Source organism: Gallus gallus, chromosome 2 (genome assembly GCF_016699485.2).
Source record: "Gallus gallus isolate bGalGal1 chromosome 2, bGalGal1.mat.broiler.GRCg7b, whole genome shotgun sequence".
Taxonomy (NCBI): Eukaryota; Metazoa; Chordata; class Aves; order Galliformes; family Phasianidae; genus Gallus; species Gallus gallus.
The window spans coordinates 102,011,385-102,028,468 of record NC_052533.1 but is presented as its reverse complement, the minus strand read 5'-3'; the positions used below and the strand labels follow the sequence as shown (position 1 = coordinate 102,028,468).

General features: G+C 44.1%; 1 protein-coding gene across 7 annotated transcripts in view; it reads right to left on the bottom strand.

Moving 5' to 3' along the window:
* Positions 1-191: 191 nt before the first annotated feature.
* The window catches only part of GREB1L (GREB1 like retinoic acid receptor coactivator), a 128,629-nt gene continuing 111,736 nt past the window's right edge, over positions 192-17,084 (bottom strand). For all 7 annotated transcript variants that reach the window (XM_025147886.3, XM_046938202.1, XM_025147885.3 and 4 more), the window contains 14 exons: positions 16,713-16,828; positions 16,089-16,333; positions 14,595-15,157; positions 13,993-14,095; positions 10,670-10,825; positions 10,317-10,456; positions 8,257-8,418; positions 7,729-7,933; positions 6,912-7,077; positions 6,333-6,560; positions 5,274-5,415; positions 4,454-4,654; positions 3,752-3,890; positions 192-3,004 (listed from right to left, as the gene is read on the bottom strand). In XM_025147886.3, the coding sequence (XP_025003654.1) occupies positions 2,841-3,004; positions 3,752-3,890; positions 4,454-4,654; positions 5,274-5,415; positions 6,333-6,560; positions 6,912-7,077; positions 7,729-7,933; positions 8,257-8,418; positions 10,317-10,456; positions 10,670-10,825; positions 13,993-14,095; positions 14,595-15,157; positions 16,089-16,333; positions 16,713-16,828 (2,730 nt within the window). In that variant the 3' untranslated portion in view covers positions 192-2,840. The remainder of the gene's footprint in view (positions 3,005-3,751; positions 3,891-4,453; positions 4,655-5,273; positions 5,416-6,332; positions 6,561-6,911; positions 7,078-7,728; positions 7,934-8,256; positions 8,419-10,316; positions 10,457-10,669; positions 10,826-13,992; positions 14,096-14,594; positions 15,158-16,088; positions 16,334-16,712; positions 16,829-17,084) is intronic.

Below are 17,084 nucleotides of genomic sequence, written 5' to 3'. Positions count from 1 at the left end.
ATTCAAAGTACCTGACCTCCACGGAGTGCCTACAGAGACTGCAACCAGCAGATGTGCAAGGGGAGTGTGAGCTGTGCTGCAATGGGCTTCAGCACACAGCTGGGACGGGTGCACAGGAAGCCTGGAGGTGAGCGTTGCTGGGGGGCCTGGAGAGCAGCCACTGCCAAGGTCACAACAGAAGCACTCTTAAATGGTATCTTAATATACTCAAATTTAATGAAAGCACATTATAAACATACCATCGCCACAACTTCAGACAGTTTCAGTTCATAAACAATAACATGAGGTAGACTGACTAGTGAAGCTAAATTCACCAAGGCTTTTTTGGTTAAGAAAACTTTACACTAGGAAAGCGACATTTTAACCCTCTTCCAAAAGTCACAAAAAAGCAATTACATAAGTTAAGCAAAAAAGCATCTGAATATGATTCTTTAAATCTTAGTTTACATTCAAATTTAAACCTGTGAATAGGCAATAACATCTACAAGTAAAATATCACGCCGGGCAGTGTAATACATTCATAGGCATGGCTGTGGGGGCGAGGCTTAAACTCAACGTGGAATAGCACTAATCCAGATGTCAACCAAGGGGCTCCTTTCCAGGGCCGCACTGGATATGCCTGCGTGCTGTGAGCCCATTTGTGTCCTCTTTCCCAGCAGTTCCAGTCCTCCTCCCGTCTGCGCAGGTGGGAGTTAAGGAAAAACCTATTTGCTAGGTTCGCTATTTCTTGGTAAAGGAAGGCCAATATGCTGACGTTCTGCTGCTGATCTCAACCTCCGGGACGATTTTGCACTGTTTCACCAAAGGGCCGCGTCCTCACAGCAGGCTCAGCATGTGGGATTTTAAGAACTTCTTAGTGCAAACATCGATAATGCAAACAGAAAGGATCTGATTCCTGAACACTGCCTACCTGAGCCTTTGATACCGCACTGAGAGCCGGAGCCGCCCTTCAGCCCCTCTGAGCAAACCAGAACTCCAGGACTGCATTCAGCGACAAAGCAAAAGCTTCAGCAATGGCCTCTATGTCCCTGCAAGTGTTCAAATCCAAGGCAGGCTGCGGCTGCAGGAAAATCCAAAATCCATCTACTACGGCATCCAGTTGCAATTTGCTAAATCTGCTGCGTCAGAGTTAAGCTACATGAACACAGGCAACTCATCTTCCTTTTGCCTCAGCCTAATATGTTATGGGGCTTTTTTCATCTGTAAACATCTCATGAGACAAAAAAGTTGCTCAGTTACCACAGGGTGTGAAAAATAGGAATGCAGCTTTGGCAGCTCCTCCAGTGAGTCGCAGCTAAGTATTAACGTATTAATTTCATTATTATGCAGAGATTAAATTAACATGCCTGAACTTCTCTTAAAAACACGCTGCACTTTTCTTTCTAATAAAGGCACGCCGATGTGCCAGGACATTTTCTCTATTAATAACGCATGGAAACATCAGCTGGGTCACCAATGCTAAAGGCAGGAGGTGAGACTGTGTCCCAGTGGGATCTAACCCTGATCCAAATTCTACTGCTCTGGGTTCCTCTGAAACAACGTACAGATTCCTGATTCTTGACCAGCAGAAGACCGCAGTGTGGCCATCCCTACAGCCAACAGACCAATGAAAAACAAAGGGCTGACAGCCTCAGGGGGTGCATCCAATGGGCACTGCTTCTGGGTAGAAGCCCCCCTTAGTAAACCCCAGTTCCCTGGACTTCTCCCCTTCAGATGCTGTAAGATCTCTCCTCCTTCATTTGGACTCGCTTTTTCTCTCTCCAATCCAGCTCAGGCACCGATGTCCTCCCAGCACCTTTGTCTGATACATTCCAACTTACATAGAGGTGGGAATTGATGGATCTCAACTCTGCAGCCAACTGCAGCTGACTGAGAAGGATCTGAACTGTGCTTGGCCACCCCCCAGGTGCCATACAGCCGTTAAGGTTGGAAAAGACCACTGAGACCATCTAGTCTTAGTGACCATCCGTTACCATCCACATAGCGGGACACACGGAGGAAGATGGGCCACAGCTTTTCAGAACTTGGAGAAGTGGGAACCTGACGGGCTCCTGCTGGCAGGCTGTGCTGGACTCCAACTGAAGAGAGCCTCTGAAGGAGCCTCCTCAGCACGTGAGCCAGCAGCTCTGTCCCTGGAGGCGAGGAACTCCACAGCGGGACGCAGTGGCATCGCGAGGAGGACCCGTGAGCCGCGCCCCGTGCCTGCCATGCAGTTGCTGATTTGTTCAGGTTCAAGTAGTAAACTTTGACCACCTGTGGAAATTTTGCCAAAGACAGTTTTCAGTACAAACACAATTACAAATTTTAAACTAACACTGCACAGAGAACGAGACTATTCCTTTTAATACAAATATCTACCATACATTGTAGTTTCAAACCCCTGAGTATTACTGTACCGCAGTACAGTCTGTAGAGAAACAGCGGGCCCTCCTCCGCGTATCTTCAATAAATCCCATATGCTGCATTGAGTTTCTGTAACACATCCAAGTGAGCGGCTGCTGAAGGCAGCTTCTTCCCGAACTAACTCGGCTGGAAACAGAGAGAATTCCCCATCAGCCGAATTCTGTCCTCCTCCCAGACCCTACAGTGTGGTGGCTGCATGGTCGGGGTCAGCGGTTGGGACCGATGTGACAATAACTGCAATCCGTGATCCTCACCATTGTAACTGCTGTGATAATTTGATACCTAGGAATAAAGCCTGCTTTAGAACGCTGGGGAATCCCTTAGAGTAGTCTTGATAAATATTGGTTGCACTTTGCTCCACAGTGATTGTACTTTTTAAAACAAACAAACAAACAAACAAACAGTGTTCTTTTCATGACGGGTGTCTTCTCAGAGCTTTATATATGGCGTCCGGTAAGAAAATAGAGCGGTTTGTCGTCACTGCTGTTAGCAGTTTGGAACTCATCCCGAAGGCGGAACTGCCACTCGTCCTCCAGCTCCAGGCGGACGATGGTCTGTCGCAGCGAGCTCCGGTCCTGGCATATGACACACAGCGTGGCACCTTCGAGTGAGAACACAGCACAGCCTTAAGGAACTGTAACAACTCTTTGCTTCGTTTGCTGCCTGACAGGGTTGTAAGTGCGAGGTGTTGGTATCAGCCACAGCAGGAGGAGCATTAACCTCGACCCACGATCCTTAAATCATTACTGAAGTAATTCTGCCAACCTCAGCACAGGAGGCTGATGAGCTCAGATGCCACCACAAACTCACCCATTATCACCCATGGCAATTGGCTATGTGTCACTATAAAGACAAGACAGACTTGGAGAAGGTTTATAAAGTCCCGGGGAGGGCAGACCCCCTCCATCCTCCAGCTAAGAGCTCCCCCATCCCACAGCACTGAGCTTTTTGTGCCATACTACAGAGCGCTGCGGTAGAACGTCTCATTTGTGGCAGCAGTGATGGTGTTCTCAGCTCTCAAGCTGCTGCATGTACAGCTCACAGACTGATCCCCATATATCCTCATTTTTCTGCACCTGTCTCCACGTGACCTGACTTAAAATAATGTAACAAATGCAATTTATCAAAGCTGTGCTAAGGTTCAGTCACCCGCACCTACTACCAAAGCAGCAGCATTATACACTCCAAAAACTGACAGGCCATCTATTTCTTGTGAAAATGATGGCAACAGTGGGTGAAAATAGTGCCATTTAATGCATCTGTTCATTGCTCTGCCTTCCCATTCCTCCCTGTGCTACTCATCCCGGCAAAGCAGAGCCGCAGAGCGTGCAGCAGGGCAAGGCTTTACCTTTCAGAAACCGGAACCGCTTGAGGAGGTCAGCGCCGACAAAGGAGTCGCAGAGGTACAGCAGGAGCCCACTGAAGAACACCCCTTCACAGTTGACGTTGACAGAGTGTGGGCGTGAGCTGACATAGCAAATGGCCACCTGCACGAAGGGGGAAGCACGCACTTGTGTTATACACGGCCTAGTGAGGGCCTTAAGTGGAAAGGAGCACAGAGCGGTGCTGACTGGTGGGTGAGCTGGTGCTGGCAGCCATACAGACCAACAGCAGCAGTGATGAGCTGACTTCACTGGGAAATAACTCACCGGACAAACCAGACTAACTTTAGATTTGGTGACAAACTGTGAAACGCTTTATTTCAGGCCCCTGCATTAATAACAGAATCGTTAAGGTTGGAAAAGATTTCTAAGACCACCCAGTCCAACCATCAGCCCATTACCATCGTGCTCACTAACCATGGCCCTCAGTGCCACACCCACATGGTTCTCAAACACCTCCAGGGATGGTGACTCCACCACCCCCCTGGGCAGTCAGTGCCAATGGCTCACTACTCTTCCTGAGCATAAATTTTTCACCTTCAGAGGTGCAGAGCTAGACTAAGCTCTTTGTAGTCACAAGAGCCACAAAAGAAGTTTTCCAATACTCAAGATGCTGAAGTACAGGTTTGCATTTCCTGCTCCCCATTATCCCTGCAAATATTTTGTACCTCGAGACCAATGTTCAGATAGCAGTCAATGGCCAATACTGGGTTCTTGAAGTTATGAATGGCCTTAGGGAAGAGTTTGTACGTCGCATGCTGAAGGAACTTCTCCAGGAGGAACTGAGATGGGGCTGCCAGCAGCGTGTGCTCACTGTCTGGGGCACAGACGTACTGAAGAGGCATAATTGGTGCCGGGCTGTCTGAAACCTGCAACGGAAGCAAGAGGAGCCCTTTTAAACCCCCCTAACTACATCTTCCCTACAGACGTTCATCCAGCAGGGGAGAGAATCACCACAGCAGAAGGAGGAGAGAAAGCTGGGTGAAGAATCAAAACCCCAAACGTGATTTTGACATATTAATGCATTAATCATTAAGGTCAGAAAAAACCTCTAAGATCGTTCAGTTCAACCATCAACCCATCCCCACCATGCCCACTAACCACGTCCCCTAGTGCCACATCCACACGGTTCTTCAGCACCTCCAGGGACGGTAACACTACACCTCCCTGGGCAGGCTGTGCCACTGCCTCACCATTCATTTGGTGAAGAAATTTTTCACCTTCAGAGGAGCAGAGCTAGACCACACTCTTTCCAATCCCAGTCTATCTTCTAATTGTTTAGGAGGGTTGTTGTTAACCATTTATCCTTAGCAATATATCTCTTATTTTCTTTTCATGATGTGGCAGCTCTACCACAGAGTAGGCCATGAACTTCAAATTTCAAGTAAGCACTAAATAAACCTAACAGGCTAGAAAATTCATTCTTTTTCAGGTAAATGGGTCTGGATTTCATCCTTTACATATGACTAAGCATGGATACACACTCACCACAATTTTGGGCTTAACAACAAAGTCCTTCTGTCCTCCAACCTGAATATGTTTCTTCATGACACTGAAGTTGTTGAAACGACAGATGAGCAGGCCACTACTGTTTGTCCTCAGATTGAAATCTATATCTTCACAGAAATACCTGGGCATAAAACACACGGTGACTGAGTCAGCTGCATTGCTGCTGTAGGTCAATACACACACCCGCTGCTAAAACGGATCCAGGTGGGCTTAGCAGTGAACTTTGGAGACAGTGTGATATGCTTCTTGTACAGTTTCTTTACATAGCTCCTAAGATACTTTCCTTCAATGTGTTCCTGGTGTAGGAAAACAATTTCTGGTGATCTTAAGACAAACTTTTGCTTTTCAGCAGGACGCAGGGGGAGATGCCCCAGTGGGTTTACTCCGAACCCACTGGCTGAGGCTAGGGGCAGGGAGTAGGATTTTGCTTCACTCTGATAAGAATTAGAAATAAAGCCTTGTAATAGCAATGCCTCATTGCAAACGCTTTAGGATGGAGTTGTTAGAAGGAGGGGGAAAAAAAAGAAAGATATAGCAGAAAGTGAACTGTTCATCTGTTGTAATTTCAAGCCGGGTGGCAACACAGAGGGAGAGGTGACTGAAGGAAACAGAAGAAATCCCTCATCGATGCTCTTGACATAGCAATGGCCCATCCATTGCCCACACTTCAGTTCTTAGTCATGTAAGAGGCTCCCACACTCCAGGAGCCCCACACTTTTTGTCACTGACTCATTTTGGCCTCTGTTCCCTAGACGTGGCCTCCCAGTTATTTTTTCTCCTGAAGCTTCCCCCTTCCATCCCTGCATTTTCAGCCCCCTGTAGCTCTCTCTTTCCTCACAACTTCTCTCCCCATTCTTCTGGCTGCTGGTAAGCGTGCTTTAATGCCTTATTCATTCTGATGCAGCATATACCACTGTTTTATTTCTGTGATTACGTACCTCAGACAGGATCCTCCCACTGATCTCAGAGACATTTAGAAACACGGTGACGAGCTTCTTGCCCTGTCAAAATATTTTACCGCCAACACACACCACCTACCTGTTCAGATCATATTGCACATTCTGGGTCAGGTCTATGTTGAGCAGAATAAAGTCACGCACGTGACACCGGGAGAATGGAGCCTTTGTCTTCTTGGCATTCAGCTTGCTGTTCCACTTCTGAACGCCCAGTATTGCATAATGAACAATTTTGGGGGTGGCTTCAATGTGCTGGAGAACATTCTTCAAAGACACGTTCTTACTGGTGCCCCCAGGCTCCAGGGACTGGCTGCAAAATGGAAGGAAGTGCACACAACACACAGATGTGGCTTACTTTGTCTATGTAACAGAACACGTGCTTGTGTGTGTGTGCATACCTGTATGTGCACGTGCACAGTTAATGGAATTGGAATACCTGTAGATACAGGTGCAAGAAATTCCATTATCAGGACATGCTATTCTACGTGCTGTAAATATATAGATAAATAAACACAGGCTTTTGAAACAGCAGCCAAACAATCCTATCCCATCTATTCAGCTATCATAAGAATAAGGGCCCTTCAGCACAATCGGGTCTCGTGCAGCAATTTAGAAAGGGAAAAGGAATCGCCCTATGCACCATTTCTGGAAGGAGACTTACCTGGACTGCTCGTGGGCACTGTGCATGTTCCACAGCACGCAGGAGTCATCCATGACCACAATGAAAGGCCACACGCACTGGCGCTTGACTCCCAGTTCCTCCAAGCGGTTTCGCTCCAGCTCCAGATTGTGGTACGAAAGCTCCTTAATGAGAAATCTGGCAGCACCTGAGGAAACATCATGAAGAAGACACGCAGAGATCTTAGTTTATCGCTCTCTCGTCACAGAAAGGCGATGCAAAGATCTGCAAACCCTTTGTGAACTTAGAGTTCATCACATCTTAGTTTAAGAAGAAATCAGAATGTCCGTTTTTCAGTGTGAGTGCAACCTAAAAGGCAGATACAAAGAAAAGTGGATCTTTTAAGAGATCACAGAAAATGATTTGGTGGACATTAAAAGAATAACATAAACCAAAAAGTGGCCGAGATCCTAAAATTGAAGCTACTTAAAACTTTATGCAGGTGAAACTCGGGAACCCCAGGAAAATGAAGTCCAAAGTTCAAACCCATGGCATTCAGCTGCAGTTAATATTTAGCCTCAGCCTAATCAAAAAAGAAAATTTGGCTAAAATACCTACAATGAATGTTCATACATCAGGGCTGAGAAAAATGAATGAATGCAGTCTATAAAACACCATATTTTCAACTGAGAAGCTATGCAAAAACATGCAAACTACGTCTCCAACAGCATTTCTTCCAAACCATCATATCTTGCACACAGATTGCTGCTATCACAGCACTGGAAAGTTTTCAAGCAACGTGACCCACGCTGCCCAGTGTGGATGTTGACATTTTCACAGCACTGATGGTGTTTCTTACCAACGCCAGCGTTGTTGAACATGCCTGGCAGGACGAGCATGATGTGGTTGGGCCAGTACTTGCGGTACAGTGGCATTTCGTACTCTTTGACTACGAGGAGGTGAAGGTGACTGATGCCTTCCATGGCATGGTAGAGGTTCAAGAGGCCGTGCTCATGACGTCCACTGGATGGAGTGAAGATAGGACTCTTGACTGCATTCAAATTCTGCTGGAACAGGAGATATTGTGTCAACATTTTGTAAAAAGCAAGTTATTCCTGATAGGGATTATTATTTATTATACTAGTCTCTAACACTATTGATCATTGCAACACATCTGGGATGGACACTAGGAATGCAAATAGGAATGAATCTCTTCAAAAAGTCCAGTTCTGAGGAGGGTAAGGCAAGAACTACGCAAAGGACTGTAACAAAACAGCAACAACAACGAAAAGATAAACCAGCCAACCATCATTAGTTTGCAAATGCTTGTCAAGCTGACTGCACTCAGCACATGTAGACGACAAACTGATGGGAGCCATACACGCACCTTGTCAGAAACGAGAGGGAGACGCATGCTTTCTAAATGCTTCCCTTGCTTGCTAAAGACAAAATGGCTTTCTTTGGACTTTGGGATTATAAAATGCAGTTGGACCTCTTCTCCTAGCATTGAAGATGAAAACGTGAACGCATGCAGAGTGGAGTCAGATACCTGTATTAAAAATTTAAAAAAAAAAAAAAAAAAAAAAGGAGAGGGATTTGAAAGCAGGTAATGGACAAGGAACATATGACCAGGCTGGATGTGGATGTGGCTCTGGGTAGCCTGGTCTAGTAGTTGGCGACCCTGCACATAGCAGGGGGTTGAGATGACATGATCATTGTGGTCCTTTTCAACCCAGGCCATTCTGTGATTCTATGATTCTATAATATGTCAACCTGCTCTGGTAGTTACAATACTGGCAGGCACCAGAGAAGAACAACCACATTTTCTTTCAGTAACTGAAGCTAACTGTATTATATTCTGATTTTCCTCTACCACAAGCTACGTTATTTAGGCATGTAACATGTAACCGCTGCTACTGAAACAATCAGCTTTCTATACCAGTAGCTATTTTTGGCCCATCTGGACTTTTCTGAAGTCTATTAGAGCTGGAAATTATTTATGAGTACTTGCAAGGAAAAATGGAACATAAGTTTAGATATACACACATTCACACAGTAGGGAAAAAAATGTGCAAACAAATTTTCCCCAAAGATTCAAAAACCACTGCATCATATAGGTGTTTCTCCACAGCAGAATGCTCAGCCATTCAGAGGCAGCAGCAGCATGGTCACATGAGTATGGCATTTTTCCAGTGACAGTCCTCTTCTAAGCAAGAAATAACCAAGGCAGACCCCTCCATTAACATGCCTGTGAAATATATGGGTGAGCCTGAGTTTGCACAGTGCTTCACTGAACCATGCAAACGCATACAAAGTGCCGACATATCTGGTAAGACTTCCTCCTAGAGAGGAGGTGTTGTACCTCAAGGTCAAATCCTTTACTCTTGGCAGTCACCCCTCTATAATGTTTTCTAAAGAGCTGATGTAATTAGCCTAAGTAAAGCTGAAGCATGAAAAGGGTTTTATTTAGATTCTGTTAAAGTGTTTAAGAGTCTCTCTCTCTTCATAATGCTTGCAATCCAATGACTCTCCTTCGGATACGTAATTTCTCTGAGCTCTCTCTCATAATCCTACATACACAACTTGTAGCCACAAGAACAAGAAGATACTTCTATTTATTACTAGTCATTATGCTTGACCAGATGCACAAAGATGTGTAAAGGGAACAACAGATGTCCTTTGGGAGGATTTGCTTGTGTCAACGTAGGTAATGAAGCATGAGGTTTAAAAGAGATTTGCTGGTGCAGCTCTGTAATAACTGACATTGTATATTTCCAGGTCAGTGTGTCTGTGCTGTGTTAGGTTAATAGCAAGCTGCTAGCAAAGATTAGTAAGCAAGAAAAGAATGAATTGAGATAAGAAACCTCAAAGTAAACTATTGGTGGTGGTTAATAAGTAATTCTGAGCTACTAAACAGGAAAAATCTTACCTGCCAGCCTCCTGTTAGCAAAAATCTTCATTTTGGAGAACATTCAAAAGGATTATGAAACAATTAGAAATGATCCTTTTTGTCCAGTGACTCGTAAGCCACTGCTGAGAAGCAGGTATGGTTACCAACAAAGGGAGGAAGAAATAGGCCACCCAGTCTCCCACCAGAGGCTGGCTGGCATTTAGGTAAGACAATCATCCCTCTCAATGTTACAGTCTTCTTCCATGAGACACTAGGAACCCTTTGGGTAGGCTGAATAATGCTCTGGCTTGAGATACCTAGTCACAATATTCACCCTTTGTCAGAGGCAGCTGGGGAAGAGAACTGCTCATGTGGAACGCAGCAGACACAGTTGACGCTCCAGGGTCTGTAGCTCAATATCTCCCCTGAGAATGGAAGAAATTAAACAATTCCATCTCAGGGAAGGTGAAAGCATGAGTCTTGAGACCAGAGTGGTATGCCTGCAGAGACCACAGAAAAATCAAGGATGCAGTTTACCCTTGGGCCTTGGCACCAACCTGTGCAGCAGGATTAATGTCCATGTACTGATGGCACTGCTCACAGTGATGGAACGTGTTGTAAGCTGCATATTTTGTCAACATCATGGACACAGTCTCCCTTTTCTTAGGTTCCTCTGATTTCATTTCTTTGCTTGTTTCTTTACACAAATGAAAGAAGAAAAAGAAATTTTATGAGCGTTCAAATCCAGAGATTGTGATCCTTTTAACAACTGTAAATAACAGATCTTTTGTTTTGCTCCGCATCATTTAGAAGAATAAAGGCCTTTCTTAAGTTCACATGTCCAATTAAGACAATAAAAACCTAATTTTTTTACATGAGAGTATTCTGAGAAAATTCTTTTTTTACTTACCTTGTTTCACTCTTGACAGCTGTTCCGTGTACACTGGACTTATATTTCTGTACTTAGGGTCATGTACACTCAGGTCAAAAGACATTTTACTGAAGAGCTCAATATCTGGCCAGTGATCATTGCTGGACTGAGCAATTTCACTGCTTTCTGTATGATCTGCAACAACACATTTTAGGTAAGCAGTATCAGATACCCACTAAATGGTGCTTATGTGATGTTTGCTGATGTACAGTTGCACAGGAATTCACACAAGTGTACACACACACACACACCACAGACATCTCTGAACACCATCAATATTACCAAAATTGAAATTCTGGTCAACATAAAGTCACTTCAAAGAAACAGCAGTTCCTTGGAAAATGTGTGTAGGTGAAGCAGCCTCACGGGTAACTTTCTGCTCTGCTCTTTGTCAAGTTGCTGAGGTATAATTCACCCTGGTTTATACATAAGCTGCTCGGATGAACTGTCCTTGCAGAAGATAAAGACAGAGCCTCGTGCCCCACTGTGGTTCCCTTTTTAGTACACGGAACGAAGAGAGCAATGGGTAAACAAGAAGCAAAAGCATCCAAAGGCAAGAGGATGAAAGCAAGGAGAATGTATAAATGTATAAACTAGCTGCTGAGTAGATGATAAAGACAGTAAAAGACACACTTCTGTTAGAGAACGGGATGTGACAGCAAGGATCAACTAGAACTTTTTTGCTTCATCCAGTAGAGGTATGTCCAAGGTAGATAATCAAGTGTGAGCAACAACATCAGAAAGCACTGCCCAAAGATGACAAACTGAAGCTTGGCGTGAAGCTTGAACAGGAACTGATCCAGTTTAAAATCAACTGCTAAGAGTAGGCAAATGAGGTTACTGATCTCAGAAAGGCAAACTCAGATGAAACGAAAGCTGTGTCTCCAAACAAGCATACGCTCACCCTACCCAGACTGACTGGTAGGAAGCTGCTGGTCAGAGGTTGTTAACCTCTGAAGCCCATGAGTCTGTTCATACAGACAAATCCTGAGAGAGCTGGCCCACCGGGCTGAGAACACCAGGCACTTTTCTACAAATGAGAGTTGGAGTCACTGCTGCCAAACAATCAATAGCCAGCAAACAAAGCAATGCAAGATCACCAAGAGGAAGGGGCTTTAGAGGCAAAAAGGACACTAAGAATGTACGAAGTCCAAGAGAAATGGAAAAAGCTAATCAGCAAATAAAGCTTTGCCTCAAACACCAACAAGTGCAAGATAAAAATCTTTGCCAAATATCACGCTAAGGCAGACCTCAGCAGAGCACATGAAAACAAACAGCAACTTTCTTGGCTCTACCACCTCAGCTAGGTAGGCAAGTATATGTCCTTCGTTTTGTTTTAAATTTTGATACACACTGAAATGAATGAGAAAGAATAAACTTCAGGCCACTTTTCTTAAAGAAAAAGATATGTGAAATCAGGTGTAAACCTGACTATAGTGAAGCACAATGTATATACTGCCACCGTTTCAGAGATCTATGAAATGCTGGGTCCATTACTTTGACACTGGTATCAAGATGGAGTAAGTGAAAAATGCAATAAAATGCAGTCACTGTCTTTGACCAAAGAAATCCTGCATGACTTTCATTACACAGATGTGACAAATCTATTTCTTTAAATAAAGGAAATGCAGCACATCTTGTCTTTCTGAACTCAAGTATTTGATACGATGCTATATGACAAATCACATCAGTTAAAGAAAACAGAGACAAGAAATGGTCTGTAAACTGAACAAGTTGATTAAACAGAAGATGGCAGCATGTAACATCATAAGCATTAATGTTGCTGGAGATTACAGAGATCAGCAGAAGGGCAGACTGTTTAATATTTTCACTAGCATCACTGCCTCAAAAAAAAAATCCAAAAAACATTGCCTTCGATTTGTGACACCACCAAACTAAAGAGCCACTGTCAATATAGAAAAGGCACAGAAGATCAACCAGGAAGAATTCAATGAGCTCAAAAACTGCAGCAACATAAATTGGGTGACATTCAGCAGAACAAATGAAAGTTTTATGCGCAGTCAAGGTCTAATAGCAAACATTTCTGCTGTAGGTTGGGAGTCTGTCAGCTGGAAACCACTGAGTTGCAGAAGAACACACGAGCACAAGCTGAGCAGAGCTGTCAGTGAGACAGGAAAATGGAAAAGACAAGCGCAATCGTGGGTTTCATCAATCATGGGGCTCTCAGTGGAGGCAGGGAAATGCACAAGCTGTTGCACGTTGTATTGGCTAAACATCCTGCACAACATCACATACATTTCTGGTCAGACTGGAAGGATAAACTGAAAATAGATGTACAGAGGAGCTACTAAACTGATGAGAAGAATAATGGGCTTGTCCTTTGCAAGCTGGTTCAGGCTACCTAGATGAAAGCTGAGAGGGAGTAAGATTTCTGCATGACTATATCACATAAGCAAACATCAAAGAAGAGTAAAAGCATTTTAAAGCAGTATTTTTTTCAATCTTCCCTAAAATGTTTATAACTGGGACATGGGAATGTCTTTTTACTGGGGAATAAAAAAAAAATCACAGAATTGTAGGGGCTGGAAGGGATCTCTAGAGATCATCCAGTCCAACCCCCGAATATTTGCAACCACCACAGCATGAAGGATCTAGAAAAGCATTCCATTAGAAGCTGTGGGAAAAAAAAGAAACCACAACCAAAAGCCCCGAGTAAAACCCAAACTGCTCTTCTGATGCACTGTCACACATTCCTGAAAAGGGTGTGACACATTGGCTGTGATCACAACAGACCAGACTGCCTGGTCTTACATTCTGACTTCATCCTAAGCTTCTGGGGGTATTTTAGTTCAAATAATGAGAAAATAACAGTACTCAAAGTTCCAAATCAAAGGGGAATACATTTCTTTTTAAGATTAATTTCTAATTTTTAATTAAGTAATATTAATGTCTCAGGCAGAAAAGTAGTGTTCTTCAATCTGTCTTTTCTGCTTAGAAGCAGCCACAGCTTAAAAATCAGCTAGCAGAGATACTGCAAATAGCAAGCAGATGTTTCCTGTATAGAGTTTTAGATTCACTTTCGCTTTAGTGCCAAATAAACATATCAGTCAAAAATGCACTTAAGAGTTCTTAGTTAAGTCCAGTGTAAAATTTACACTTTTATTAATCTATTTTCAAGCATATGCAGGTATCTACAAGTCTAGCTGCCCATTACTAGACAGGACAAATGGCAGGTGTAATTTATGAAGCCTTTTTGTAAATCTACAATATTTGCCACTGCTTATCAATATATAACAAAGTCACTAAATAATGCGTATCAATAATGACTTCGTAATACTCACTGGCATTAATTTCTTCTTCATCATACACATCTACTTCGAGCAACCTGATCAGCATGCGGAAGAGAATCCTCAGGAACTGCAGGTATGAGCCAGTCTTTCCCACCTGAACCAGAGATGAAAAAAGTCTGAACCCCAACTCAGATTAATATGAAAGAAGGATACAGTTCAGATAAATGCATTTGGCCTAATGCCCATAATTCTGCCACTGTGGTTCTTCCTGAAAACATAACAGGACTTAATATTGCCCATTATGCTGAATGGCATTATGGTGTTGATGTGTGAGGGAAATCTGGCCTAGAGTCTGTATCACTTCTGTATGAAGAGAGATGGGCAGTGATTGACCACTTCTCCACTGACACACGGCAACTTAATGTCTGGTGCCATTCACAAGGGTATCATATAAGCTTAAAACATGAAACATAGAGAACCATTCTTTTCACCACTTTCAGCATGAACTTAACCTTCAAATTTGCCTGATTTTTCATCGCTAAATACATAATTGGGCGCAACTTTGCACGAGCCTTTCACCTGCATTATATCAGTCCTCACCACCGGTCCACTCATCCTGCTAGTAGGGCAGGAGGAAGGAACTGTGCTCTTACTTGTGGTGGCCCTGTCAAAAGCAGCCGTCTGGGGTGAAAACTCCTTGGGCTGGATGCCTCCCCCTGATTGCTGAAGTCTGCGTGGTGCTGCCGGGCCGTTGTCCACTGCCTGTAGTAGAGCGACTGCTCCTCGCTGCTCATGTCCTTGTGAAGCAGAGGCCTCAGAGAGCTCAGCCAGGACACGTCAGCGTGAGGCAGCAGGGAAGAGGAGGAAGGCAAATTCCCACTTTTCTGTGAGCTCAGGAGGCAGTAAGCAGCTTTTGACAGAATGACGATGCGTGGCAGTGCAGCACGGAGGGCCTTGCTGTCTTTGGTTGAATGGCCGGGCCACCGAAACGTCTGAGAGACTGACGACAGCGATGATAGTTTTGAAGTGGTGCTGCTTGCCATCTGGTTACCCAGGGAGTCACATTCCTGCTTCAGAGTCTCTCCGGCTGTGAACTCAGGGTAGGACCCCTCATCTACTGAGCTGTGTGCGACCATTTGAAAGTTAAGCGACGGTGCTTGCTTCTGAGACTTGTCTGCAGCGCTTGAGGAGCTCACACCATTGTCAGCCAGGGAACCTGGTGAAACAAAGAGCGGGTAATGGACAGAACTGGCTGACATGAGGCAATGCAAATAAACCCTGAACTCACCTGGGGACAGTCCTACCCTACAAATACAAATACATTTTTTTTTTCAAGTTCAGAATCCAAATGCGAATGTCCCAATTCCAAAGGAACAGTAATCCCAGTATGTTAACTACCATTTTCCATCTGGGATTTAGAATTTGTTGGTATAATCTTCTGAAATTCAAGTATAAAATGCCACTGTATAGATAGGTCAATTTGTCTCTCCCTTCTATGGAGAACAGAGCTTTTATTTCACGGCAATCTTAATGCGAGTTGGTCTATGATCCCTCCTCCATATCATCCACCTTTATGTTAGTGTATGGCAAGATCTGGTGCACAATTAAGCTGTCTTAATACCACAAATTCATACAGAAGCAAAGGGAAGGACCCAGAAGTGCCAGATGAACACAAGGAAGGAAAAGTTTGGTGGGGGATGATTCTCTACTGACGCCTGAAGAGGAAGGGCGTCATTCTGCTTGTCTTGCCCAGGGGATAAACACCCGCCTTCACCCAAAGCTACCCCCCACAGTTACACTGCCTTTTGCTATTCCTAACATTTTATCCTATTTCCATCCTCATTTCTAAGATCTTTTCAGGATCCAACAGATGAAACTATTGCAACTGTGAAATATAAGTTGAAACAACATCATAAGGACAATTAGGTATGGCATCCCACTCTCCCACTGCAACATTTTCCCCTTTTAGCTGCAGACAGGAAAATTGCTCACTGTGGCAAGAATCTACTACTGGCATTTCACTGCTCAGCCTGCAGCAGCATACTTCCAAGCAGTCCACGTTTGTCAAAACATCTCAATATTTGCACTCAAATTTCAAAGATGTGTAAATGCAGACTTACTCTTCAGAGCTGCAGCAGTTAACTGACCTGAGGTTCCAGTGACAGCGCTGCTGTTACTCTGCGGTCTGTCCAAGTCTATCAACAGCTCATCAGCATCATTCTCGCTACCATTTGCCTTCTCATGCTCTTTCTCACTAAGGTCAAGAGCTACAATAGGCCCTCGAATCACCTCCTTGGAGACATAGCAGCACGCTAGGCCCACTTCTTGCTCTAATGCAGTCCGAGTTAAGTAGCTTGAGTCAATTAGCCGAAGGTCACAGTACTTCAGTGACCTACAAAATCCAACCAAAGAAGAAAGGATGGTTTGTCTTCTGCAACTCTGGAGAATATTCTGTATCTTTAACTGCTCATTAAATATTCCTGAACAATTTTAGTAGCCATGAAATATCACATAGTTTTAAAATATTCAGCACGTAAGTCATGCCCCTCGGTACTTGGCACAGATGTTCACTGACCCACGTAGTGCAGGAGCCTTACTTTTCACAAACCATGCTTTCCACGATTTTAAACTGTTCCCAAAGAAAGCCTCCTAATATGCACTTCTCTGTGAAAAATAATAACCACTTGGTATCAAACCACTTATCTTTCCCCAAAGAAGCATTTATCTAAACATTTTAGAAAACAACTGTATCGCGAGAGCAGTAACAGCACCTGGGGAAGGTTTCTCCCAGAGGATCCTTGCCAGTTAAAATAACAATGCAAGGTAGACCTTCCAGATCCTGATAGGTGCGAGGAATCCAGTCGTCCTGCTCATTCCCCCTCCAAGCCTGTGAATGGAGAATATTCAAGTCACATCTAAATGATACCTTTTAAACTGTCACTTGTTTTTGTTTCTAGTTCCTGCTTTTTCTTCGTATGCAGGTTAGCAGACTCTTGTTTCAGCAGAGCTTGGTGAACATGGCTGTGCCCACTTGTGTTCTCTGTTTTGGGCACAGTCTCCTAAAACACTGCTCTGTCTTGTGCAACAATAACTTTCTTGCATTGTTGCACAGTGCCCACACTTCCAGATGAGACAGGTAGTAT